General features: G+C 52.9%; 1 protein-coding gene across 3 annotated transcripts; it reads right to left on the bottom strand.

The window, feature by feature from the left end:
- Positions 1–24,259: 24,259 nt before the first annotated feature.
- LOC123169390 (uncharacterized methyltransferase At2g41040, chloroplastic) lies at positions 24,260–27,392 on the bottom strand. Of its 3 annotated transcripts, none has more exons than XM_044587230.1 (7): positions 27,090–27,391; positions 26,399–26,505; positions 26,082–26,304; positions 25,666–25,859; positions 25,210–25,321; positions 24,736–24,852; positions 24,260–24,641 (listed from the first exon to the last, which is right to left on the bottom strand). In XM_044587230.1, exons 1-7 carry the CDS (start codon positions 27,246–27,248, stop codon positions 24,504–24,506), a joined length of 1,050 nt encoding a protein of 349 aa, XP_044443165.1. In that variant the 5' UTR covers positions 27,249–27,391; the 3' UTR covers positions 24,260–24,503. The 3 variants fall into 3 exon arrangements, with proteins under 3 accessions (XP_044443165.1, XP_044443166.1, XP_044443167.1); XM_044587231.1 differs by having other exon boundaries at positions 26,399–26,499; positions 27,090–27,378; XM_044587232.1 differs by lacking the exon at positions 24,260–24,641 and having other exon boundaries at positions 24,736–24,949; positions 27,090–27,392.
- Between the last annotated feature and the right edge of the window lie 86 nt (positions 27,393–27,478).

The following is a 27,478-nucleotide window of genomic DNA, read 5'->3' as shown; positions in this document are numbered from 1 at the left end:
ACCAACGAGAGAGCCGCATGCGTCCAAGCGGAAATCGGTTTGGCGAAAAACATTTTTTCCCGGGAGGCCGGCCATCTACATGACAACTCAAGACCGAGGTGGTACGCGCCACTTCGGAACCAGTCCGGCCTGGAGACTGGCTGGCTACAATTTTCCGGCGTACAGCTCTCCTAAACTCCTTCAACATTTTCAAGACCGAGGTGGTCTGTGAGACCTCGTATGCGGTCCGGCATTGAAGCTCGGCTGCAGAAAGACACTACTGCGCAGGAAAAACTTTAACCCGAGGTGTGGCGTGAAAATTACCAGACGTCTGATAAAGGCTAAGGGAACCTAGAAGGGACTCCTGCGATGCCCGACGTGTGAAATCTTCGGATACACCTCGGCGATCCTCGAGATCAGAGATGGGAACACTTGTCGAACCAGCTTTCAAGACCAACGACCGAAGACGAAGAACAGTTAGGAAGAACCGAGGAGCGTCACCGACTTGAAGACCGGTTGAGGGGCTACCGATGGTGTCCTGGATTAGGGTTCACTCATCAGGTCGTCTCTCAGCCAGGTGGGCCAGGCCGAAAGCCCCCCTGGCGGTTCATAAAGGGGCCATCCTAAGAAGGCCTATTGCGATCTACAAGGAGAATCAATAAGCCTTGGCGTTCAAGACAAGGACTCCTACGACGTGGAGGACTCCTCTCCACCGACGTAGCCGACTAGAACTCATGTTATCCTAGGTCTCTGGTAACTTATATAAACCAGGGCCAGGTTAGTCGATAGATCATACTCTACAAAAACAATCTCGTACTAGATAGTTGTATTCTGTACTATACCCCAATACAATAAACGTAAGCATGACGTAGGGTGTTATCTCCTCGGATAGCTTGAACCTAGGTAAAATTTTGTGTTCTTCTTACCATCGCTTCAAGACGCCTAGCTTAGGATCCCTAACTCGAGATGCGCTGGATTTTGCTCCGTCAACTAGAAACACCCGAAAATAGGTATTACTAGTAATTGGCTTGGATTTCCTCATTACGTTCTAAACTTTACGGAATTGAGCCGAGTGCTAATGCATCAAATGTATCCATTATTTTTTAGCACAACTTTAACAAGCTCACCGTACATAATATTTTCTCATGCAAATTGTTTTTTGTAATTTGTGTTAGTACAGCTGTTTTTTGTCTTTTGACACTTTAATGTGGAGGGATGAAGTGTGGTTTGAGAAGGTTGGGGAAGGTATTTCATGGAATGAAGATACGTGGACTTGTGCCCGGGGAGTCAAAACAAGAGAGGTTGCTCGGTGCCTTACCATTACTATGTTCCCCTAAAAAGTATTACTTTGTGATCATGTCACACTTCCAGTGAAATTTCCCCAAAAATTGCACCAAATTCCAGAACACCGTCGTCCATCTTTGGCTGCAAAATAAGTGGACTAGCTAGTATTGCGCTGATTCACGTCACATGGGTTGCGCTAGCAAGAGTCCTTGGGATGAGAAACACAACCATAATTGGATGGACATTCTAAGCTAAAGTCCTAGCCATGAGTCTTTGCCATTCTTTGCACAAAAGCGGGTGAAACTGACGGGGCGTTATGTGTTGAAGTTTCCAAGTAACCATTTTAAGGTAAAGGTACAACCAATGATTCCGCACCCATTTTCACAAATTTGGGGCCTCTTTAATACCTACGAAAAGTGGAGGAAGAATCCATGAATAGAAAATTTTACAATGATTACACTATTAATATATTTAATTAAAAAGAAAGGACCATAGGGAGAAAGCGGAAATTTTCCTTTGGCTTAAAGGAAAACAAAGGAATTTAATAATCCACTATAACCTCTCTTTGACATTTGTAAAATGTTGTAACTAACATAGTATTAATTAACTTGATTTTAAATTTGCATATGTTTTAACCTTAATTTTACTATGCCTTTTAGGATTCCCGTGTTTTCCTATTCTTGCAAACAAAAACGCAATTTTTTTTGAAAAGGGGCGCTTTATTACTTAAAAGGTTTAAGCATTACACCCGGCCTCTGCATAACTAAGATGCACACAGCCAACAAAGTCCTCACACCAAGCCAAAATAAAAGAATAAGGCGAAATACAAGGAAAATGAAATCTGTAAAACGCCTAAACTGAAGGTGGCACAATCCTAAGATCATGCTGCCAACCACGTTGGATAAAAATATCCCTCGCCGAAGCCTCCAATCGTGTACACACCTCCATAAACAGGTCTCGATTCTCCACTCGTTGTAGAGAGGACCCTAAACGAAGAGTCCCGGTACATCTGTAGATAACCTGCATAAGAGAAGTACTTTTATCACTAAAAGCCTTATCATTTCCACATAGCCAAAGCGATCAAATCACGACAAGCGCTCCCACCCTGATAAGAATTCTAAACTTGTGATCAATCCCATGTAGCCAGTTGCCAAATATATTAGCAACACTACAAGGAGGATACAAGCCAGACGCTATTTGAATGACTGACCATATAGAACGAGCCAATTTACATTGGAAGAAAAAATCTTTTATTGTCTCATCACGCGGACAAAAGACACATTGTGTACTTCCATGCCAATTCCTCTTAATAAGGTTATCTTTAGTAAGAATGACTCCGCGACGAAGATACCATGCAAAGATTTTATTCTTAAGAGGTATCTTCATCTTCCAGATCTTCTTATTATTATCAACTGGCACGTCAGACTGGATCAAAGCTCTATACATAGAATCCACTGAGAATTTCCAATTCCCATGTAGGTTCCAACGAAATACATCGGACCCTTGTGACAACTGTACCGTGGCTAACCGCTGGAGTAGTATGTTCCACGATGGACTCTTGGTCCAATTAAATCCCTTCTGAACATCACATTTGGCGGAAATGATTCCAAAACCTTGGCGATAGTATCACCCTTGTGACGCACAATATTGTATAGAGCTGGATATTGTTCACGGAGTGTATCATTACCTAGCCACTTATCCTCCCAGAATCTAATTTCTGAGCCATCCTTAATCAAAAAGGAGGCATAGCGGAAGAAATGTTTCTTCATTGCCATTAGTCCCGCCCAAAAATGGGAGTCCCCGGGCTTCCAATATACTTGTGATACCGCCTTTGAACCCACATATTTTCTTCTAAGGAGGGTTTGCCATACACCATCTTCCGTCAATAACTTAAGCAACCATTTGCCGAGAAGGGCCCTGTTCTTAACCTCAAGGTCATGAATGCCCAACCCGCCTTGGTCCTTGGGACGACAAACCACACTCCATTTAGCCAGCCGATATTTCTTTCTCTCGCTATCTCCTTGCCAAAAGAATCTCGATCGGAAGTAATCCAATCTATGTAATACTCCTTTCGGCAACTGGAAGAAGGAAATCATATATAGTACCATATTACTTAGTACTGAATTTATGAGGACCAACCTTCCACCCAGAGATAGCAGTTTACCTTTCCAACTGCTAAGTCTTTTTTGTAGTCTCTCCTCGACGTATTTCCATTCAGCATTTGAAAGTCTCCGAAAATGTATCGGTATCCCCAAATAAGTGATCGGAAACTGGCCCAACCCGCATCCGAATAGTTCAGCATACAGGTGGGCCTCATCTTGAGCCTCGCCAAAACAAAACAATTTACTTTTATGGAAATTGATCTTAAGCCCTGAGAGTTGCTCGAATGATGATAAAATTAATTTCAGATTTCTTGCTTTCTCGAGGTCATGATCCATAAAGAGAATTGTATTGTCAGCATATTGAAGGATGGAGAGACCACCATCAACTAGATGATTCACCACCTGTCGGGTGGTTGGTGCGACATATGCCAAGGGATGGCTTATCATTGTGGGAGCCAATAAAACGCCGTCGGTGCCTGGAAACGGGATGAGGCGAAGACATGCACGCCGGCGAATCTTACCCAGGTTCGGGGCTCTCCGAGGAGATAACACCCCTAGTCCTGCTCTGCGGGGTCTCCGCATGATCACTAGATCGATAAAGGGTAGCTACAATCGCTCCTAGAGCTGTTGGGATCAAGGGAGAAGGAGAACAAGGCTAGCTCTTGCTTCTCTCTATCTATGTGTGCGCGTGTGCTATCCTTGGATGCGAACCCTTTGCATGGGTGCTCCGGGGAGTTTATATAGGCCTACCCCCCGGGGGTACAATGGTAATCCGTCTGGGATCTGGTCCCAGCCGTCAGTGTCTACGCTCGCCGGCTTCTCCGCCGGCTGCTGGGTCCCGCCGGCTGCTGGGTCCCACCGGCTGCCGGCTACTCGGTCGACAGGCCGGTCCCACCGCCTAGGGTTTTGTCGGCGGCTACTTACTGTAGCCGCGCCTCGGATGATGAGGGCTTTGTCGAGGTGAGCGTGGCTACAGTGGGCCGCCTCGGGGGCTATCACTGTAGCCTCACCTCGTCTTGTCTCCTTAATGGGGCTCCTGCTTCGAGGAAGGGCATGGCCGGCTTCTGGAGGCCGGCTATGCTCCCGGCCGACTAGGGAAAGCCGGGCCGCCTTCACGCCTCTCTCTGGCTGAAGGGGCCTGCAGTCCTTGGGTCGTGCGAGAAGGGGTCGTGGATGACGTCGAGGCTAACGTGGCTACAGTGCCGGGCCGCACGGGAGACCTCCCTCCCGTACGGCCTCCTGTAGCCATGCCCGCCTCGGGCTTCGGGGGTCGTGGGCCGCACTGTGGCCACGCCCCGTCAGGTCGCCGTTAAGTTGGAGTGGTTGTGGTCGTGGCCGGCTTCTAGGAGTCGGCGTCCTTCTGGGCCGGCTTCTCGGAGTCGGCGAGGCTGGGTTGTCTTCCGGGAGTCGGCTTTAGTGGTAGCCGGCCCGGGAAGGCGGCCCAAATGCTTGGAGTGCTTGAAGGCCCAAAGGCCTGATAAATTTTCTGAAGAGCCAGGGGTAGCCGGTTTGGCTACCCGTGGCCACTTACTCCGACAGTAGTCCCCGAAGCTGATCGGGCTTCGAGGTGGAGTAGGGTTCGAGAAGCTCGAACAGCTTCCCATCGCGACAAGCCGGCAGCTGGGAGCCGGCCTTGCTCAGGCACGTCGCCTGAGCCGAAATCTTCTGGAGTCGGAGGGCGGGAACCCGCTGGCATGTGTGCCGGGCCGCGGGCCGACGGCGCGCCACGTAGCCGGAAAGCCTGCCAGCCCACGCGCGAGACGGGACGTTGCCGCAGAGAGGGGGCCCGCCACGTCCACGCCCCGGCCCAGGCGCGGATCTTTTGCATCCCGGAACCGCCCGCACGTTCCGTGCGGCAGTTTTGGCTCGCACTTATGCGTAATAAACGCGAGACGTGGGGGGAGTGGGCGCAGTTAATCCCACGTCTCCCCCCACGTCCGGCCTCTTCAGCCGCTTGAGGCTACAAGTAGGGGGAGGTGGAGGGCAGCAGGCCCTCGCACGCTCCTCCTACTTCCGCCGTCTTCTTGCCTTGCTCGTTCTCGCAACAGCGCCTTGCCGCCGCGCTCTTCCTCCGCATGCTCCTCCGCCGCCGTGCTAGCTTCCGCCATGCCTCCCCACGTAGAGCAGCTTGGCGGGGATTGGGATGGCTCCATCGTCCACAACGACCACATCGACTTCCTCCGCGACACACGGCGTCTGCCCAGTGCGGACAAAGTGGAGGTCCGCCTCGCGCCGGAGAAAGAAATCAGGCCGGCGCCGCGGGATGGCGAGCGGGTGGTCTTCCGCTCGCACTTCCTGCGCGGCTTCGGCCTGCCAGTGAGCGCCTTCTTCCGCTACTGGCTGGACTTCTATCAGCTCCAGCCGCACCACCTCACCCCCAACGCGGTGGTGCTGCTGTCGGCCTTCGTCACCCTGTGCGAGGGTTATCTCGGCGTCCTCCCCACCCTCGAGCTCTGGGGGAAATTCTTCCAGTCGAAGCTGGGCACGCGCGTGCGGGGCGTGCCGGCTCAGACCGGCGCCTTCATCGCGTCACGGAGATCAAGCGCCGACAACCCCTTCCCCATCATCACGCTGATCCAATCGGTGAAGAAGTGGCAGAAGTCATACTTCTACGTGCGGAACATCGCTCCACGGGGCGACTACATCAACCTACCGGCTTACGTAGCCGGCCCGCCAGCGGGGAGGCTGCCCCAGTGGTCCTTCCGGGCGGTGACGCTGTCGCAGGGAGGAAACGCCGCCATCGCCCGCCTGCAGGTGATGGTCCAGACGGAGGGCCTGACGGGGCCCGACCTCCTGGCCGCGTTCGTCACGCGCCGGGTCCTCCCGCTCCAGAGCCGGCCTCATCTGATCTGTCAGATGAGCGGCCAGCTTGATCCGAGCCGGATGTGTACCAAGGAGATGCCGCAGGCCGACGCTGCCGACATGGTGAACTACCTCGCCAACTGCCAGCTTCCCGACGACTGGCAATCCGGCAAGGAGCCATACAGCCGCGCCTATCCTCCGCCTACGGTACGCTCCCCTTCTCTTTTTCTCTTTGTCGCCGAGTTCCTCCGGGCCGACTCTAACTCAGTCGGCTCGCTCTTTTGACAGAATCCTCTGCTTCGGCCGGCCGGCGGGGCGGACGTGGAGCGCCGCTTCGTCCCCGACCGGACCGAGCACGACCAGGAGGACCCCGATCTGGGGGCGGTCCATATGGAGGAAGCCGCCGAGCCGGCTGGTGGCCAAGCCGGCGGCGAAGCAGGCGGCGCCGGGTTCTCCGCGACCTTCGACGATTGGCCGGACGAGGACGAAGCCGAAGTCGTCCCGCCCCGCCAGCCAGCCTCCGGACGCGGCGCGGGCTCCTCCGGCGCGCAGCCTGCTCGGGGTAGAGGCCAGAAACGTCGCGCCACCCAGGGCATGTTCGGTAGCCGGACGAAGAAGCCGAGGGGTGGGGCGGCAGCCACCAGGCGGGAAGAAGCGGCCGCGAAGGCGGCTCGCTTCCGCAAAGTGGTGAAGCAGCCGCAGGCTGTGTCAGCGTAAGCTTTCTTTCTTTCTGTGTATTCTCCTTCTTTCTTTTCTTGGGTGGTCTTCTGAACCTTTGTCTTCTTTTCTTTGATCAGAGCTCCACTGTCACTCGAGCGGGCGGCTGCCGGCTCCGTTGTCGAGTCGCCAGGGGGCTCTGGGAGCACCACCCGCCGCGTAGATCCCCGCGCCGCCCTCCTGGAGGCGACGGAAAGGAACGCGCGGGAGGTGCGGGAGGAGCAGGAAGCGCGGGAGGCGGAGGCACGGAAGGCAGCCGCCGCCCAGGCAGCTCGGGACGAGGAGGCGGCGAAGGCGCTCGCCGAGGCTGCAGCCAAGGCCCAGGCAGAGGCCGAGGCCGAAGCGGCGGCAGGGGAGGCCTTGATGGTCACCCCCCTGCGCGCCATGGCGCCCGGGGACGCGGATCCCTCGCCAGGGGGAGCCAGCGGTTCCCAGCCGGGTCTGGGCGGGAGCGGCGACGACGTCATCTTCGTGAGGGAGGCGCCGGGGCCGACTCCTCCGACTAGGGCGGCCCAAGGCGGTCAGACTGAGCCTGCGCCCGCACAGTCGGCGGAAGGCGAGCCGGCCGCGGGAGCTGAGGTGGCGGTCCGGGTTCCGCCAAGCCGGTGCGCAGGGAAGGCCGCGTCGGAGCCGCATAAGGCGGTGTCGGAGCCACGGCCGGCCGTGGGCTCCAGCTCGTCGGCCCGAGACGCGGAGGCGGCCAGCGCTACCTCCGGGTGGACGCCAGGCGGAGGGACAGCCGTGGTGAACATCGCTGCACAAGACGTCCGGACCCGGCTCCAGAGCCAAGCCGCGACGCTGAGGCAGTTCACCGACGAATTCCTCACCACGCGGGCAGCCATCCGGGTTCGTATTCTCATTTTTGCTCTTGATTTTTCTCGTGGGGGCGCGTCAGCGCACCCACTGGGTGTAGTCCCCGAGTTCCGAGTCGGCTGCTGAGCAGGCGGCTTGGAACTTCTTGGTGGATTTGCCTTTGCTATTTTTGTTCTTACTTCGGTCTTCTGTCCATCTTGCAGGACTACCACAACCTCCGAGCGGCCGCCTTCAACTCCCAGGCTCGGGAGCTGACGCAGAAGACCGCCGATCTCACTGAAAGCCGAGGTATGTGACTTGATCTCTATCTCATGTGGGGGCGCGTCAGCGCACCCACTGGGTGTAGTCCCCGAGATTCGGGCCGACTGCTGAGCAGTCGGCTCGGATCTTCCTTGATGATTTCTCATTGTTCTTCTTCTTCTGTCTCTGCAGCGGCCAACGCCAGTCTGAGGGCACAGCTGGGGGAGTCCCAGACTGCTCTTCGTGCCAAGGACGCGGAGCTCGCCGCCTTGGTGCAGGAGCGCGACCGCCTGGTCAAGAAGCTGGCCGACCAGGAGGAAAGCCACAAGGCGGCGCTGAAGGCCGCGCAGGACCGCGAAGCCGCCCTCCAGGCCGAGTTCGAGACGGAGGCGGCCGACTGGGACGAGGCCAGGAAGACTCTGGTCTCCGGCTATGGCCAGATTGAGGATCTGGTTGACGGTAAGTCGTCTACCCCTTCGTCCTTTCTTGCCATCTGTCACTTTGACTTGTTTTTCTGATTTGGGGTTCTTCTTTTCTTTTCTGCGCAGAGTACTTCCCCGGCTATTCCACTGCCGCCAACCAGGCCATCGAAGCTCGTCGCCAGGCGAAGAGGCAAGCCGGCTTCGAGATTTCGCCGACCGCCGGCCGCTCGCTGGAGGAGCAGCTCCTGGCGATCCAATCTCGCATCCAGCCGGCTCACAGGCTGCTCCGCCGGCTTCAGCGTGCCAGGTCGCAGGTCCTGGCCGCCCTCTGGCCCGGCCAAGTGATCCCGCGCACTCCCAGTCGGACCGCCGATTGGCTGGAGGTGGCCGTCGGGCGCTTCGAGGCTTGGAAGGCGTCAGCGGCTCGCTCCGGCGCCGGGCGGGCGCTGGAGTTCGTCAAGGCCTGGTACCCAGGCCTGAATCTGGACCAGCTGGCTACCTGGCGGCAGCAAGCCGACGCGGAGCTGGAGCCGGCGCGGCCGGCCATCATTCGACGGGCTTCGGCAATCGCCGACTACACCGACACCAACGTCTTCGCCCCCGAGGTGGACGACAATGGAGTCGCCCAGCCGGAAGATTGGTTCGGGCTGGACCCGGCGTGCGGCGAGGACTCGGCGGAGGAGATCGACTCCAGCGACGAGGGCGAAGAGGAGGAGGAGGAGGGTGAAGACGTCGAGCCGGCTGGTGGAGCAGCCGGCCAGCCTGACCGCGCCTCCAGCACTACGTTGCGTGCGAGTGCGTCTCCTGTTGCGGGAGGCGGTCAAGCCGGGACCAGCTAGGCGGCCACTCCTTCAGCCGGCGAGCTGCCTTCACCGACCAACTCGGCCTTCGCGCCTTTGTCTTCTTTCTTTTGTTTCCTGTCTTGTTACTTTTGAACAATGTTTTTGGTTAAGTCTGCGCAGTTCCACCCACTGGGTGTACTGAAACTCAAATCTGTTGCCGCCTATCGGGGGCTTTATGTATATAAGTTATGCAATCGGTCTTTCCTTGTACTTTCGCTTTTTGTCCTTCTGCTTTTTTCCTTTGCCGCCCTCCCTTGGTTGCCGCCTCCCTAGTCAAACAGTTGCTCTGCAATCTGTAGCCGGGGAGTGCCTGGCCGATTGGGGAGGGGGAAGTACTTTTAGCTCGGTCGGACTTAAGCTAAGTTTTTAGGAAGCTGGCCAGCCGGCTGCTGTGACAGCCGGCAGGCATATATGGAGGCCGTCTTTTTGCTATATAGGTTAGTTGTTCCTTGGCCGTTTTTTCGTGTGGGCATCCTTTCTGTCTTCTCTCTTGCTAGTTGGACAGTCAGTTCTTTGAGCTGCGACTTTCAACAAGAGAGGACTTGGGAGCCGGCGCACTACTTTGCTGACTTTGGGAAGAACGTAGAATATAGCTCAAGGCGGCCAGTCCCCGGGCCGACTAGTCGGACCCGGTGCCGGACAAGAATTCGAAATGTAATAATACATTCATGGATATGACACTCGTCATTCATAGATAAATAAAAGGCAGTCCCCGAGTACTGTTCGGGGGGCCTGTTGGTTTGTAACGTAATAAAAAAAGGGGTAGCGTGATACATACTGCTTTTCAGCTGTAAAATCGTCTTAGGAGGTTTGCGTTCCATGGTCGCTCCGACTCCTTGCCGGAGTCGTCTCTCTTGCGTGCTTTTGGCTTTTGCGCGTCGATCAAGTAGTAGGAGTCGTTGCCGAGTGCCTTGCTGACGACGAAGGGGCCTTCCCAAGGGGCCGAGAGCTTGTGCTGGCCGGCTGTTCGCTGGATCAGCCTGAGCACAAGGTCGCCCTCTTGGAAGGATCTTGGCTTGACCTTGCGGTTGTAGTAGCGGCGCAGGCCTTGCTGGTAGATGGCGGACCGGCTGAGGGCTAACAGCCGGCCTTCTTCCAGTAGGTCGACGCCGTCTTCTCTTGCTTCTTTGGCTTCCTCCTCCGTGTACATGGTGATCCGAGGCGAGTCGAACTCGATGTCTGTTGGGATGACAGCCTCGGCACCGTACACGAGGAAGAATGGAGTGAAGCCGGTTGACTTGTTGGGTGTAGTGCGCAGACTCCAGAGGACAGCCGGCAGCTCTTCGAGCCAGCAGCCGGCCGATCGCTCCAGTGGTACAACCAGTCGGGGTTTGATGCCGGAGAGGATAAGTCCATTTGCTCGCTCGACCTGGCCGTTTGACTGCGGGTGGGCAACGGACGCTAAGTCCAGTCGGATGCCCTGTGTCGCGCAGAAACGTGCCAGCGCGCCTTTGGCGAAGTTTGTGCCGTTGTCGGTGATGATGCTGTGCGGCACGCCGTACCGAGTAGTGATGTCAGTCATGAATGTCATGGCAGTCGGCCCGTTCAGCTTCTTGATGGGCTTGGCTTCGATCCACTTTGTGAACTTGTCCACCGCAACGAGCAGGTGTGTCATGCCACCGCGGGCTGTCTTGAAAGGGCCTACCATGTCCAGTCCCCAGACGGCAAAAGGCCAGGTGAGGGGAATGGTCTTGAGGGCGGAAGCCGGCAGGTGTTGTTTGGAACTGAAGACTTGACACCCTCTGCAGCTCTTTACTATTTCTTTAGCATCCTCCAAGGCAGTCGGCCAGAAGAACCCATGGCGGAAAGCCTTGGCCACGAGGGATCTTGAGGCGGCGTGGTGGCCGCATTCGCCTTGGTGGATGTCTTTGAGGATTGCCACTCCTTTTTCTGGCTCGACGCAACGCTGGAAGACTCCAGTGACGCTGCGCTTCACAAGCTCCCTGTTGATTATTGTGTATGCTGCGGCTCGTCGTTGCACTAGTCTTGCTGCGATCTCATCAGTCGGCAGCTCTCTGCTGACTAGGAACTTGAGGATGGGCTGGGCCCATGAGGGAGCTGTGACTTCTTCTGCTGTTATCGTGGCCACCATGACTCGGGTGGGTGGGTTGGGTGTTGTATTGGAGTCGACCACTGCTTCTTGTGTCGTTGCAGTCCCCGGGCCGACTGCTGCAGTCCCCGAGCCGGGTTCTGAAGTCCCTGGGCCGGGTTCGACTACGTCAGTCCCCGGGGCAGTCGTCGACGTCCCCGTGCCGCCTGCAGGATTTCTTGAGCCGGATCCGGCTGTTTCTGGCGCAGGCGGTACGAAGATGGAGTCCGACTCTGGAGACGGCTTGATGGACGGCTTGAGGAGGCGTTGGAGGGAGACGCCAGTCGGTATGGCTTGTCGGGTGGAGCCGATCCGTGCTAGGGCATCTGCTTGGTCGTTGTCGGCCCTTGGCACATGAAGGAACTCGCACCCTTCGAAGTATCCGCTCATCTGCTGGACGAGGAAGCGGTAGCTCGCCATGTTCGCGTCCTTGGCGTCCCAGTCGCCAGATGATTGCTGGACCACTAAGTCGGAGTCGCCGTAGCACAGGATCCGGCGTATGCCGAGCTCTTTGGCTAGCCGGAGCCCATGTACGAGCGCCTCGTACTCGGCCACGTTGTTGGAGGCGGCGAAGTGGATCTGCAGCGTGTACTTGAGCTTGTCGCCTTTGGGAGAGGTGAGGACGATGCCGGCTCCCAAGCCGGTGCGCATCTTGGACCCGTCAAAGTGCATCCGCCAATGGGTAGAGTCGGGAGCCGGCGGTAAGTACTGGGTCTCGGCCCAGTCGACGAGGAAGTCGGCCAATGCTTGCGACTTGATGGCGGTGCGGGGTTGATAGAAAATCGTGTAAGGCGCCAAGGCAATGGCCCATTTGGCCACCCGGCCGGATGCATCCCGGCTGCCTATGATCTCGGCGAGCGGGGCAGTGCACACGACCGTGATGGGGTGCTCTTGGAAGTAGGGCTTCAATTTCTTGGCAGCGAAGTACACCCCATAGCACATCTTCTGGTAGTGCGGGTAGTTTTGCTTTGAGCTGGATAGTACTTCGCTGAGATAGTAGACCGGCCTCTGGACCAGCTGGGCTCGGCCTTCCTCCGGGCGCTGGACCACAACAACAGTGCTGACGACTCGGCTTGTCGCGGCGATGTAGAGGAGCATGGGCTCCTTCTCAGTCGGCGCAGCCAGGACGGGCGGAGTGGTCAACATTTTCTTCAACTCATGGAAGGCTTGGTCGGCTTGATCATTCCACTCAAAGTGAGTGGACTTCTTCATGAGTCGGTACAGGGGGAGGGCCTTCTCTCCTAGTCGGCTGATAAAACGGTTCAGGGAGGCTAAGCAGCCAGTGAACTTCTGCACATCTCGCAGCTTGGTGGGTATCTCCATCCTCTCGATGGCCTTGATCTTGACAGGGTTGCACTCAATGCCGCGTTCGGAGACCAGGAAGCCTAGCAGCTGGCCGGCTGGTACTCCGAACACGCACTTCTCGGGGTTGAGCTTGATCTGGAATCGGCGCAAGTTGGCAAATGTTTCCTTCAGGTCTTCCAGCAAGGTACCGCGCTTCTCTGTCTTCACCACAATGTCGTCTACGTAGACGTGGGCATTTCTGCCGAGTTGTTTCAAGAGACATTTCTGCATGCAACGCTGAAAAGTGGCACCGGCGTTTCTCAAGCCGAATGTCATTGTCAGGTAGCAGAAAGCTCCAAAGGGTGTGATGAAGGCAGTCTTGAGGCGGTCAGCCGGGTCCAACTTGATCTGATGATATCCTGAGTATGCATCCAAGAAACTTAACAGCTCGCATCCGGCTGTGGAGTCTATCACTTGGTCAATCCGTGGCAAAGCAAACGGATCCTTTGGGCAGGCCTTGTTCAGACTTGTGTAGTCTATACACATGCGCCACTTGTTATTCTTCTTCAAAACCAGAACTGGATTGGCAAGCCATTCTGGAAAGAACACTTCCATGATGAAGCCGGCTGCAAGGAGCCGGGCTATCTCTTCTCCCACGATTCTTCGCTTCTCTTCTGATAGTCGGCGGAGGGGTTGCTTGACCGGCTTCGCATCAGCTCGGACATGTAATTTGTGCTCGGCGAAATCCTTCGGGACACCCGGCATGTCCTTTGGGGACCATGCAAAGATGTCTCGATTCTCACGGAGGAAGTCGGCGAGCTCGCCTTCCTATTTACTGTCCAAGTTCGCCCCAATCACGGCGAACCTCTCCGGGTGCTCCGGGTCTAGAGGTATCTTCTTCGTCTCTTTTGCAGGCTGGAAGGAGCCCTGCGCGTCACAGTCCTTGGGGTTGGGGGACAAGGCCGGCTGCTTGCCGGCCATGGCCACAACCCGTTCCAACATCTTCTTCTCTTCTGCCACCACAAGGGACTCGGCCAGCCGGCTGCTGGCCATGGCACACTCGATGGACTTCTTGTAGTCGCCGGCTATCGTGATGATCCCTTTTGAGCTCGGCATCTTCATCTTCAGGTAGGCATAGTGGGGCACAGCCATGAACTTGGCCAAAGCAGGTCGGCCAAGCAGTGCATGATAGGGGCTTTCCAAATCCACCACCTCGAACCATATTGCTTCCCGGCGAAAATGATCTTTGTCTCCGAAGAGAACATCCATCTTGATCTTGCCGATTGGAGAGCAAGATAGGCCGGGTACGATACCATGGAAGACTGTGCGGCTCGGCATGAGCTGCTTCGCTTTGATGTTCAGCTTGTCCATGGTATCGCGGTACAGTATGTTGATACTGCTTCCGCCGTCTATCAGGACGCGGGAAAATCTGGCAGCTCGCCTCTCCGTCGCAAGGGTGACGTCCAAAACCATAGCATAGGAGCCAGGCGAAGGCATCACTTCTGGGTGGTCGGCCTGGCTCCAGCTGATGGGTTTTTCCGACCAGTGCATGAACTCGGCGGTGCTAGAGGCGACTGCGTTTACTTCTTGGTGCTGCCGGCGTCGGCTGCGCTTGTCGTCGACTTGACTTGTGAAGACAACGTAGGCGTCGTGCGCTTCAGGGAACTCGTCTTGGATGGCGCCGACTGCCGGCCGGGCCGCCGGCTGCGGGGGAGCTGGAGGCGGCGGGCCGGGAGGCGGAGGCGGCACCATCCCTTCGCCCTTGGTGATGCGGGTGAGCCAATGGCATTTCCGTGTTGTATGGTTGGACGGCTTCGCGCCGCTGTGGAACTTGCAGGGAGCATCGAGTGCTTGTTCGTAGGAGAAGGACGGCTGCCAGGGCGGCCGGCCTCCCTTCTTCTTGGGAGCAGGCCGCTCTTCGGGCTGCTCGTCTTCAATGGTGGCCACCTGCCGACTGGAGGAAGTCGGCATGGGGCCCTTGCGCTTGTGGTCGTTCTGGTAGGGGCGCCGGTTGGGGTCGCCAGCCGGCTGCTTGGGAGCCGGGGCGACCACTTTCCCCGAGGCGTCCACTCGGAGCTCGGTCTTCATGGAGGAGTCGGCAGTAGCGTATTTGTCGGCGATGACGAGTAGCTCGTCGAGGGTGGCGGGCTCGTCGCAGAGGAGTCGGTGCTTGAGGAGGGTGCCCTCTCGGCACCCGGCAGTGAAGTATTCGATGGCCTGGACCTCGTGCACTCCCTCGCAGGAGTTGCGGAGCTCGGCCCATCGCGTGAGGTAGTCGCGGGTCGACTCGTTGGGCCCCTGGACGCAGAGGGAGAGCTGGCGAGGCTTGGGAGGCCGCTTGTAGGTGCTGGTGAAGTTGCGGACGAAAGCTTCGGTGAAGTCCAGCCAACTGTTGATGCTGTAGGGCTTGAGGCTGTTGAGCCATGTGCGCGCCGTGCCCTGCAGCATCAGGGGGACGTACTTCACGGCAACGCGCCGGTTGCCGTTGGCGATGCTGACGGCTGTGGAGTAGTCGATGAGCCAATCTTCCGGCTTCACCGAGCCGTTGTACTTGGGCGTGTCTCTGGGGAGCGAGAACCCTTTGGGAAAGGGCTCGTCGCGGATGCGGGGGCCAAAGCATGGCGGGCCGACATCGTCTTCTTCTTCTAACGCCAAGGATCGGGCCAGGCGGTCGATCCTGTGGCGGGCGTCGCTCTCGCCGACTCCTTCTCGGCGGCCGAGTCGGTCGCCAAGAGTCGGATGGGTGACAGGCGGTGGAGTGAGGCGTCTTTCTCTTCGAGGCGGAGGAGGAGGCAGGCTTCCCTGATGTTCAACCGCCCGAGGGCGGCCTTCCGCGTCGCGCTCGATAGTGATGCGGGTCCGGCTGCGGCTGGCAGCCGGCTCCTTGTCTTTCTTCTGGCGCGTGCCGCTCGCAGTCGGCGAGCGGGACGTTGCGGCGTGCTCCCGGCGCGGAGGTTGACTATCGGCACGGGCGCCGGCTTCGTGCCGTTCTGCAGCCGCGTCGATCAGCTGCTGGATCCGTCTTGTCATGTAGGGGAGCTCGTCGGCTCCCGGCTCATTGAGCTCCTCTGCAGCCGCCTGAGCGGCCCGCAGATTCTCGAGCGGGGTGGCGTAGACGGGGCGATCTGCGCCCAGCATGCTGGCAACGGCTGCGCCGCGCTTCTGGATGAAGCCGGCTCGGCTCGGGCCGCTAGGCGGCGGCGTCCCGAAGGCGGCGCGGTCGGCTTCGCGCTGGTGGGCCTCGGTGAGACGTCTCATCGAGGCTATCTTCTTGCCCTCCGTGATGAGGGCAAGGCGGCGTGCCTCCAGGGTCTCGGCGTCGGCGTCGGCCGGGATGGGGACGGAGAGGTCGTGCATCGCCGCTCGCTGAGCGTCGCGGGCGTTCTCGCCCGAGTCGGAGACGTGGCTGATGACCATCACTTCGGTGACAGCGCTGTTGCCGCTGTCAGCTCGAGGGAGTGGGTCGTCGAAGACCACCACGTCGGAGGGGTAAGCGTCGAGTGACGCGGTGTCGGAGTCGATGAGCATCGGGTCAGTGGAGCCGACAGACTCCATGTCCGCAGCAGGCTCGCTGGAGACGTGAAGTTGGTCGAGGAGGCTGACGAGGCGGCTCTTGGGGTAGTCGGTGCCTGCGTCGGACGCAGGCTCGTCGGAGACGCGAGTCTCGCCGTGCTGATCGGCGAGGCGGCTCGCTGCGCAGGCGTCGCCGACGCCTTGCAGCGCGTCGGGGCAAGCGCCATCGGGCGCAGCAGGCTGGCTGCGCTCGCGGGAAGGAAGAGGGTTCCCGTCCAGAACAGGTCTCCGGACGACGGTGCACCTGGCCCCACGGTGGGCGCCAAATGTCGGGTGGTTGGTGCGACATATGCCAAGGGATGGCTTATCATTGTGGGAGCCAATAAAACGTCGCCGGTGCCTGGAAACGGGATGAGGCGAAGACATGCACGCCGGCGAATCTTACCCAGGTTCGGGGCTCTCCGAGGAGATAACACCCCTAGTCCTGCTCTGCGGGGTCTTCGCATGATCACTAGATCGATAAAGGGTAGCTACAATCGCTCCTAGAGCTGTTGGGATCAAGGGAGAAGGAGAACAAGGCTAGCTCTTGCTTCTCTCTATCTATGTGTGCGTGTGTGCTATCCTTGGATGCGAACCCTTTGCATGGGTGCTCCGGGGAGTTTATATAGGCCTACCCCCCGGGGGTACAATGGTAATCCGTCTGGGATCTGGTCCCAGCCGTCAGTGTCTACGCTCGCCGGCTTCTCCGCCGGCTGCTGGGTCCCACCGGCTGCCGGCTACTCGGTCGACAGGCCGGTCCCACCGCCTAGGGTTTTGTCGGCGGCTACTTACTATAGCCGCGCCTCGGATGATGAGGGCTTTGTCGAGGTGAGCGTGGCTACAGTGGGCCGCCTCGGGGGCTATCACTGTAGCCTCACCTCGTCTTGTCTCCTTAAAGGGGCTCCTGCTTCGAGGAAGGGCATGGCCGGCTTCTAGAGGCCGGCTATGCTCCCGGCCGACTGGGGAAAGCCGGGCCGCCTTCACGCCTCTCTCTGGCTGAAGGGGCCCGCAGTCCTTGGGTCATGCAAGAATGGGTCGTGGATGACGTCGAGGCTAACGTGGCTACAGTGCCGGGCCGCACGGGAGACCTCCCTCCCGTACGGCCTCCTGTAGCCATGCCCGCCTCGGGCTTCGGGGGTCGTGGGCCGCACTGTGGCCACGCCCCGTCAGGTCGCCGTTAAGTTGGAGTGGTTGTGGTCGTGGCCGGCTTCTAGGAGTCGGCGTCCTTCTGGGCCGGCTTCTTGGAGTCGGCGAGGCTGGGTTGTCTTCCGGGAGTCGGCTTTAGTGGTAGCCGGCCCGGGAAGGCGGCCCAAATGCTTGGACTGCTTGAAGGCCCAAAGGCCTGATAAATTTTCTGAAGAGCCGGGGGTAGCCGGTTTGGCTACCCGTGGCCACTTACTCCGACACCACCCCATCAATTTGGCCATCAATCTTGGCACGCTCAATCATGACCGCTAGCATATGTGCCACTATATTGAATAGCATGGGCGATGCTGGGTCACCTTGTCGCAATCCATTCTTCGTTTGGAAATAGTTACCAATGTCATCATTGACTTTAATGGCAACACTACCTCCAGTCACGAAGCTATGGATCATTGCACTCCACTCTGCAAAAAATTCTTTCATTCTGAGAGTCTGTTGAACAAAAGACCACTTGACTTTGTCATAAGCTTTTTCAAAGTCGATTTTAAGAACTACCCCATTCAGTTTTTTCTGATGCAATTCGTGGACTATTTCATGAAGGACAACAACCCCATCTAGGATGTTTCTGCCTTGCATGAAAGCAGTTTGAGAAGGACGAACCACATGTTCAGCAACCGGATGTAGTCTAATCGTCGCAACCTTCATGAAGATTTTAAAACTGACATTAAGGAGGCAGATTGGCCGATACTGTTGTATCCTTTCAGCCTCATTAACCTTAGGCAATAAAATAATTTCACCGAAGTTTAATCGAAACAACTCTAGTTGGCCAACGTGAAGGCAGCCAAACAAGAGTAGGAGATCATGTTTGATGACATCCCAAAAGTTCTGGTAGAACTCAGCGGGAAAACCATCTGGACCCGGAGCTTTGTTGTGCTCCATTAGGAAAACCGCCTTTCTAACTTCCTCCTCAGAAAATGGAGCTATTAGAAGGCTATTTTCCGCATCAGAAACTTGCGGGATGTCATCTATTCGAGACTCATCCATCGAGAAGTTTCCTTCCTCAAGGGTTCCGAATAGATTTTTATAATAATTAGTTATATAAGACTTAAGTTGCTCATGCCCTTCAATCGTGTCCTCCTCCTGATGTAGGGAATGAATAAGTTTCTTCCGGTGTCTACCATTGGCGACACCATCGAAATATCTCGTCTTCGAATCACCTTTCAAGATAAACTGAGAGTTTGAATGCTGGTACCACTTAAGTTCCTCCTCACGTAGCATGCGAGCTAACTGGGCATTCGATTGACTCTTGATATCTATTTCATGCTCAGAGAGAGGTCTAATCTCTGCCAAAGCTTCTAAATCATCAATAATAGATGCAAGATGAATCTTTTCTTTTTTGAGGATACCCGCAGTGCGCCTAGCCCAACCACGAAGGAACTTATGTAAAGCACGCATTTTGTTGTTCCATTTGTGAATTGGGGTAAGTCCGGCAACCGGTTTATCCCACACCTCCTTGACCATGTCTTGGAATCCATCCCGATGCAACCAACCCAGTTCGAACTTGAACTTGCGTCTGTGTTGCGGTCGTGGCAATCCAGTAGATAAGAGGAGGGTGCATGGTCTGAGATAGCCTCTATACGAGGTAGAGCGCGAAAAGAGACCATCGGGAATTTGGATTCCCAGTGGGTATCCATTAACACGCGATCTAGTTTCTCATATGTCGGCTCCGGGAGACTGTTCGCCCAAGTGAACTATCTTCCAGTCATGGAAACCTCTCGCAGATCTAGACTATCTATGACAGTGTTGAAAAGGAAAGGCCAATGATTATCAAACCTACCACGGCTTTTCTCATTTAGAAATAGTAGCAAATTAAAATCCCTACCAATAAAAATGGGATAGGGATTATCTTTTGCCAGATTAACCAATTCACAGAGAAAAGCAGCCTTGAACTCATCCTGGACTGCCCCATACACGGCGACGAGGGACCATGTGTATGCAAATTCATGTATTTTCATCATCCTATGTTTTGCACATGCAATCCTATTTTATTACTATATTTTCTTATTCATGTGTTTTTTTAATCCAATGAATGGAAGAGGCCTAGTGAAATGGACACGTTCGACCGATCGCTCATCACGCCTGACCTACACACGCACGTTCCTTCCTGCCAATACCCGTGCATGTTTTAATCAGATTGTCATTTGGCTGGATATAAGTAATAATAACATTACCCAATCAATGTGGTTGTTTGGTAAAAGGTTTCCAACTAAAAGGCAGGCTCTCGTGAATTGGCTCATCCCCGGTTCCATTATCAGAACGAAACCAGAGTAACAAGGTCTTGTAACAGGGGGGAGATAACGAGTCAGACGTGTTCTCCAAAAAAAAAAGGGAATACAAGTCACTCCCAGCAGGTACGTGCGGCCTCAGTTGGACGTACCGACACTGGCAGCGGTGTTCAGATCCATTGATGGCAAGACAGGACGGCGGCCTCCGCTGGTCTTTACGGCAAGGGTGGTGGCCCTCGACGACCGCAACAAGGAGGTCAAGGACTCAAGGGTCACAGGGCCAGTCACAGCGGCGCAAGGGGCGGTCAGATGCGGCAATGTGGACGCCCACTGATGGTGCCAAAGGAATTTTCGAAGCATCGTCAGGCCGGATCTAGGCCCATGCAGGCCTGTGTCCTGCAAGGAAGCTTTTAGTCAACGCATGGTCACACACCAACAACTCCCTCTCATTATCTAGCACCATGGCAGTGGCATGGTGGATGATGCAGGTCGACGCACGGTGGTGCGGAGTGGCAGCGGCTGCATCCCCGCCACGACATGGACGACCTCCCGATGGTCATGGCGATGTTCGAAGGTGGGAAGAAGTCCCACGAATAAGCTATCGCTTTTTTGGTATGACGTGGAGTACTAACTGGTGTGACTATCGGAAGATCCGGCATCAAGATGGTGACGGGAGCACCGCTTCATGTCCGGGGTGAAAATCTTGTCCTGCCGTCTTTCTACTTCGTGCCGAAGCCTGAAAAATGTTATGTTTTGTAACAACATTTCTGCACTCTTGCAATTCTCTAGCTACCGCACCGGCCAAAAGTTGAAACGAATTCTAGAACACTGCCGCCCAGTTTAATTTCGCTGCAAGCCAGTGGGCATGACTAAGCTAGCCTTGCGTCTGCTTCACATCACATGGGTTAGGTTTCCTTGGGATAGCAAATAGAAGCATAAATAGATGGGCATGCCCATTTTATGCTAAAGGCCCAGCTACGAGTGTGTGCCCTTGTTCGGGTAAAAGCTATCCATCCGTCGACTATAATGCATTGTTGTGAAGCTTGCCAGTAACCATTTTAAGCCAAAGGCACAGCGATGAGCCTGCGCTAGTCGTTTGCACAAACTAGTGAAAAGGACGGTCCATCATCACTACAGGCCTGAAGGGCGTAGTTGACTATATGCCATGGCTGTGAGCCTGTGACCGGCCTGTAAGGTCCAGTCCAGAGTTAATTAGTACTCCCTTCGTCTGAAAAAACTTGTCCGTCAAATTGATGTATCTAGCACTAAGTTAGTGCTAGATACATCCATTTGACGAACAAGCTTGGGACATGTTTTTTCAGACGGAGGAAGTACTGTATACAGAGTATGTACTAGCTGCAGATCAGACAAGAACTTCTTCATTTACCTTTTGTACTAGTTGATCTGATTGCTAGCTAGCTGGATAGGATTTTATGTAAGCTTAATTAGCTTGGCAGTTAATTTGTTGCACGCATACACGCATGCAGTGGCGGAGGGTGATGAGCAACTAAGAGGAGGTCAATCTTTTTACAATCCAAAATCAAAATATGCATGAAAATATCTGCGACTAATATCTAATGCTCCATGGCAATAGAAAACACCCGAATGAGAAAAGTAGAATAGTACAGAATAGTTTGCATGCTGTCAAAAAAAAAACTCCCTCTGTCCCAAAATAAGTGTCTTAACTTTGTACTAACTTTAATATAAAGTTGTACTAAAGTTGAGATACTTATTTGAGATGGAGGGAGTAATATAGTTTGCATTGCAGTGTACCATCGTGCTAGGCGAGATGATTGACTTTGCAGTGCATACACATGCATCTATTATTATTTTTGGTCAGCGATATAGAAAAACAAGTAAGTATAAACAATTAAATATACACATGAAGTATATATATCTGGATTTATCATTCATTCATGTACAATATATATTACTTGATGGACCAAGTATTTTTTTTCACCAATCCATTTACAGTATGTAGTATTAAATAAACACATTAACTCTAGCCATTATTTCAGTTTCTTATATTGGACAAGTGAAGTGTGGTAGCTGCTCACTGACACAATGGAACAACTTGACATTTGGGCGCCCATCTTGGCCAATCCTCTTCCAAGCCAACGGGTATTCACTTTGTTGATCAGATCACATATCTATGTTAGAGACGATGAGTAGTTGGATGACTAGTTGGATGCTTTTTTTTATTTCAATATAAAAGTGGAGCCGGCCTATATGTCTAGACTAAAAAGTTGCAAGTTATCTGAAAGAGGATTATAAGCACAACCAAAATGGTCAATAAAAAGTATTGAAGCATACTCCATGGTTTATTCAACCTTCATTTTAACTTGATGTAATATATGTCAACAAGCATAGTTCATAGACGATCCCCACTCTTTAGATCTCATCAAATCTGACTTGGATATAGAGTTCGCAACAGGCTCGTCAAAATCCCGACACAATAACAACATATATTTTCATTGTTCTTGATGACAGGCGGAGATTAAAATTCAGTCAACATATGTGGATTATGGCACCATGGACTTTCAAGCACTCTTAGAAGGACCCCATGATTTGGATAGATGGCTGAAAGGTACGATGCTTAATTGTTGCGGTATATTCCAAACTTTGTTACACAAGCAAGCAATTTATCCATGGTTTGATTTTGAAACCAAATAATGTATGATTCCTTGCAGGTGCATTCATTCCTACGTATATAAAGGAGGCGGATTTAACTCATGAGGCAAGATTTTTGCACATCCAAAACTACAAACTTGCAAAACAAATGAATGTGGCAAATGGCATTGAAAATATGTTTCATCGTTGCAGATTGAATGTAACATTTGTTCACCAACTAGCGATCATGGCATGAAAATACAAACACTTATGCCCGCTCCACTGGAGGCGTTGCCTGAGAAAGAGGAGGCCCCTGTCACCACGACTCTCAATGGTGGAGGAGGAGAAGAGGAGGAGACGAGAGAGGGAGGAAGGGCCATGTACCCGCCGCCTTGTCAGCAAAGAAGCAGGAGGCTTGCGGCCACCACCACACCGCCGGTGGAGGGGGCATGCGATCTACTAGGTATGAATTATGAAGGCTTCGTTTGTTGCAATGTACCATTTATCATTATCTCAAGTAGTTAAACACATATGCTATGTGCTTCAGATTACATACCAAAAAGTGGTTGGAGGCATGGAAGTCGTGTGAGAAGTGCACGTGAGAGAGGAACATGGTCGATAAACATGGAACCATGCCAAAAATGTGGGCGCAGAAGAAACAATGACCATTGGACATCTGAAGAGGTGAAAGAACTAGTGGATGGTATATCTGCATATGGGGCTAGCCAATGGGCTAAGTTGAAGAACGAAAGGTTTCCAATATCAGTTCGAACGGCAGAGCATATTAAGGTATAGTTAATTGGTGATTAATTGCGCTAAAGCATATGCATTACATGCTCTCTCTGCTCATTGTTTTGTTGTATTTCACTTTTTTTTCTCAGTTCATCTTTTATTTATCTACATATATTTTATCGTAAAAGATGTTAATTTTTATGTGTTTAATCTTTCAGGATAAGTGGAGAAACCTAGTGAAAGCCTTCACGGTCGGGCCCACATCTAAAAAAAAGATTTTATATCATAACTTTATCAAACTCATCATGGAGCACCACTGATTTTTCATCTCTTACATTTCTTGGATTCCAGGGAAATGTGAAAAGAAGGATCTCGCCTCGTTTAGATAAGGATTGCGTTGAAAAGATCAAGAGGCTAGCAGCTGATTACCCTCGAAAATGAAGCTGCACTCGCAAATGCTACAAGGAACGTCATATGGTACTTCTGGTGTAGCAATGGCCCCGCACCGATAGTTCTGTTGTTTTTCAAGAACTGCGAAGCATAGGCTGTCATATTGAGTGTGTCGAGAGTAGAGAGCAGATTGAACCATCTGGATGGAGCAGTTTCTATCTCCTGCCTAACTGCCCTGTGAATGGGAATAGCGCTCGCTCCTCCGACCTGTTGGCTTGGTTTTGCTACAGTCATGTAATTAGCTTGACCTTTCATTTAACACCATGGCACTGTGCTGTAATTTTACACACACTGCTTCAAGCAGTCTCACTCAGTCCGCTCGGGGAATAATGCAGTTGGTAGCTCGAATCGAGCACCTGTGACACGCCTCGACCCGAAGAAGCTTGGTGCCGCTGCCTCCAAGCAGCAGGTTTCTTCACCACTCTGCTTGTACCTTGAGCGATCGTGAGGTGCCGGAATGGCTGCTTGTACCTTCAGGCCAGCCAGAAGGCTGAGCAGTAGCTAGGATACTTTCTTTCTTGCTGCTGTATCGACTCACTCAGCCGTTCTGATTGTTTGCACCGATAATCTCTTGGGTTTCATCCATTCTGAAAAGGTTGGAGCCAGGATACGTCCCTCTTGATCTTCTCTAGAAAGGAATTCAGTCTGTACCCTTGAAGATTTTAATAGACGTTCGGGTCGTTATCAAGCTTAATTAGAAATGGATACCATAAAAGGTTTATAGTTCAGCAGTTACTTTAAAATTTATTTATTGTACATAAACAACACAATTGTTCAGGTGTAAAACTTTTGCTCAATGCCTGAACCTGAAGAAATGCTACTATTGTTCATCAGAGTGGGGTGGAGTACTTCAACAGGCATGCATGAACTTCACCAGAATTAACATCTCGTCAGAGCATTGCACATAACCCACTGGAGTGAAATACTGGCATGTCACATATTAAGTGATAGTACGACACGACCGACGTTTTCATGAACTTCCATGACTGGATTCCCTAGAGTCAGAGACCGTGCATTTTGGTTACGGCCTAATGCATGTTTAAGTTACATTTTCGCCACCTGATTTAACATAACAGCTATATATATATACCCATAAAAAAGCACAACTATATATACACCGTGGCTGGCTATACAAAGAGAGTCTGGATGATACTCAGCTATGGCTTTTGCCCGGAGAACATGATGAATGACCTCTGAACCTTGCTGCTGTAGTTGACCAGACCACAGGATCTGCACAGGTCTTCCAGCTCCCCTTCGGTGAAGAAGTTGTAGCTGCTGTTCACTGGCCCAACAATCTGCAGCACATAGCAGATAAGGTGCATCAGGCTAGGTAACCTCTGCCATGCAGAAAATAAGTAGTAGTGCTAGACGCTCGACGACTCCTTTTACCTGTCTCAGTGGCTTTAGTGCATCGATAGAGAACAGGCCGCTGTTCGTGGGGGTGGATAAGAAGGTTGTCGCTACGAATACACCGCCGGGCTTCAGCACACGGCTGATTTCAGCTATCTGGTTTTCAAACAGCAGCAGGAAGAGATGCCATGGTGATGAATAAGTTCATATGCCAAAAAGATAGGTACACAGGTCATCGTGCGATGTCCAGTTCCTGAAAAAAGCAGTTAAAAGCATACTAACTAAGCAGTAAACTATCATGGTTGACTTTAAAAATTCATTGATCGGTCAATAATCCACAGAAATATGGAAAGGTATTTCTCATGTAATGCCAAAAGTGGTTTAAACTTTGTGGATTGGCTAATTGTTCAGTGGACTGGACGAATAGAATCGCAATTCTAAAGACACCAGTTTTACTATATGAAGTTATGAACCATGTACAATCAAAAAGTGCAAACAAGACAGGTACTATACCGCATTTGAAGGGGACGGCCAACAGTGGATAGCGGCTCCAGCATGAATGGCATCAATTGAACAAGAAGCAAAAGGGAGCCTAGAAATATCAGCCCTTACAAGTGCAAGGTTCCTGCAGAACCAATAGAAGAGAACAGTAAGTATTTGCTAGAAGCATCATGGAATACTGCTGATGAATGTTCACGATTACTGTACTGTACATAGAACAAAAAAGAACATTCTGAGGTAGTAATAGATTGAAATAAGGGGGCAGATTAGCACATGTTGTTCAACTGGAAGCTGAGCACATAGATCTTAGTCTTGTTTGGTATTGAATTAAAACAAAGCACTGGTTTCTATACAAAAGTTAGTGATGGCCCAAGTTGTCTACTTGATGGTTTGTTAGAGTGGGATGTTGCAAGACATTTTTTCAAGCCTCACAGTAAAAGCTCAAAATAAGCACGAAGAAAAGCTCACGTGTTCATAGGGGTTTCTTCTTGTTTGATGTAGTCATAGCATTGTCGGAGCATATTCTCTGAAAAGTCCAAAGCAATCACAGATGAGTATGCCCCAGAGCTTGCAAACTTCCTTGAAAACAAGCCACTGCCACAGCTGACATCAACGAGTATACCACCAGCGACTGACTGGAAATAGTCTTGAGCCATTTGGAACTGATAAAGCCAATGGTACATCAGAATTATATGAATAAAAACATGAATTGACATGAAAGAGTGGTGATCATTTTTTGTTGCAACACCAAAACATGAAGCACGAAATCTTACCTGTGTGACGGATGTATGGATTTACAGACCATATATGTAAGAAGTGGAACTTAATGAGCAGTAACAGCTTAAGGCTATGGAATTGAAGAATGAGACAGACTAGAAATGTACCTCTTCGTCGCGGCCAGGGAAGCCACTCCGATTGAAGTTCTGACGCCACCCCCTCTCGTAAAGATAGGAGACGAGCGGGCTCCTGAACAGCTCGGTTCTAGCAGGCTTGAGTTCACTGTATTCTTTCATTCCTGAGGTGACAGTGAGATCCAAGAAGACATCTTTGCTGGTGAATGACTTGTTGCATTTTGAACACTTGAATCCGGACCTGTAAATCGCTGGCCTGGGACACGCGTAGAAGCCAGAACAACATAAATCCTAATCCGGCAAACAGATATGGATGCGAGATGAAATTAACTCATGGAGTTTAGACGTACAGGTTCATGCCTGGCGGCCCTTTCCTTATCAGCGGTTCATAGCAAACAGGGCACGCAAACACCTCAGTTTCCGAAGTGTCATTCTGCTCGCTTTTGGTCTCCTGAAACTTTTCACATAACGAGCGTCAGTTTTTTTACACAGTATAAATAAATTCCCACCTCAGCATTACATCAAACACCTGGTACACACAACATTCCTCTACGCTTAACGCAACCAATTCAGTAACTGTGCTATTAAATAAGCTGCTTCTTTGCCGGAGCACACACGAGCACCCTGTTTGCGTGATTAGCTCTCGGGGGTTAAATAGTACAGGCTCGATTGCAGAGAGCAGACATCCCATACATGTAAGGCAACATAGATCATCAGCAGGTATATACACGCATTTAGGCCAGTCAACTAATCTGCCATGCGAGGTTCAATCAATCTTTGCATCTCGTGGCCAAATATCAGCATGATACACATCATCTCCCTAAACTCAAAATCTGTGCTAAAACTGGACCAGCTAGAGTCCATTGATTAGCAATTACTGTACGAAAGTTCCTGCCTAAGCTCTGCATAGCCGCGTAGGAATAACACCAAACATGTGGTGTGCGACAGTCCATTCTCCATTTCCTAGCAAACAGTAGACACAACCCAGTTCCCTTCTCTCTCTAAGATAAGAATCATCTAGAATTCAGCGTGTGTACGTACCGGGTCGAGGGCGATAGCTGCTGCGGCGACGGCCACGCGGCGAGCCGGCAGCGACAGGCCGGAGCTGCGGCCTAGGCGGCGGGCGACGAGGGCGCGCGGGGGATGGAGCGACGAGTAGGAGGAGCAGGAGGCCGCCGCGGCTCTCACCGCGGGCTCCATGGACGCGCCGAGCTGCAAATTGCAGTAATACGCTGGAACTGGAGCCTGGAAGCGCTCTTTGGCAAGCTCGGGCAGGGGAGGGAGGGTGTGGTGGTGGCGGGCTCTGGCGTGGCGCCACCCACGTCCGCTCGCGCCTTTGGCCGTTGGGTCCTGATATTTTTTACACGTCCATAGGTGTGAACTAGGAAAGCATGAGCCAATCAGTCAGTCAACAAAATGTCTATTTTTTT

This window comes from Triticum aestivum, chromosome 7D (genome assembly GCF_018294505.1).
Source record: "Triticum aestivum cultivar Chinese Spring chromosome 7D, IWGSC CS RefSeq v2.1, whole genome shotgun sequence".
In the NCBI taxonomy this organism is placed as follows: Eukaryota; Viridiplantae; Streptophyta; class Magnoliopsida; order Poales; family Poaceae; genus Triticum; species Triticum aestivum.
Note: the sequence above shows the minus strand (reverse complement) of the source record. Positions and strands in the feature narration are given on the sequence as shown.

Excerpts from the sequence above, each read along its gene's own strand:
- LOC123169390 (XM_044587230.1), bottom strand. The coding sequence starts at position 27,248 with ATGGAGCCCGCGGTGAGAGCCGCGGCGGCCTCCTGCTCCTCCTACTCG. Across the intron at positions 26,305-26,398 it reads GGGCCGCCAGGCATGAACCT|GCCAGCGATTTACAGGTCCG; the intron begins GTACGTCTAAAC and ends CGCGTGTCCCAG. Across the intron at positions 24,642-24,735 it reads CACTAAAGCCACTGAGACAG|ATTGTTGGGCCAGTGAACAG; the intron begins GTAAAAGGAGTC and ends TATGTGCTGCAG.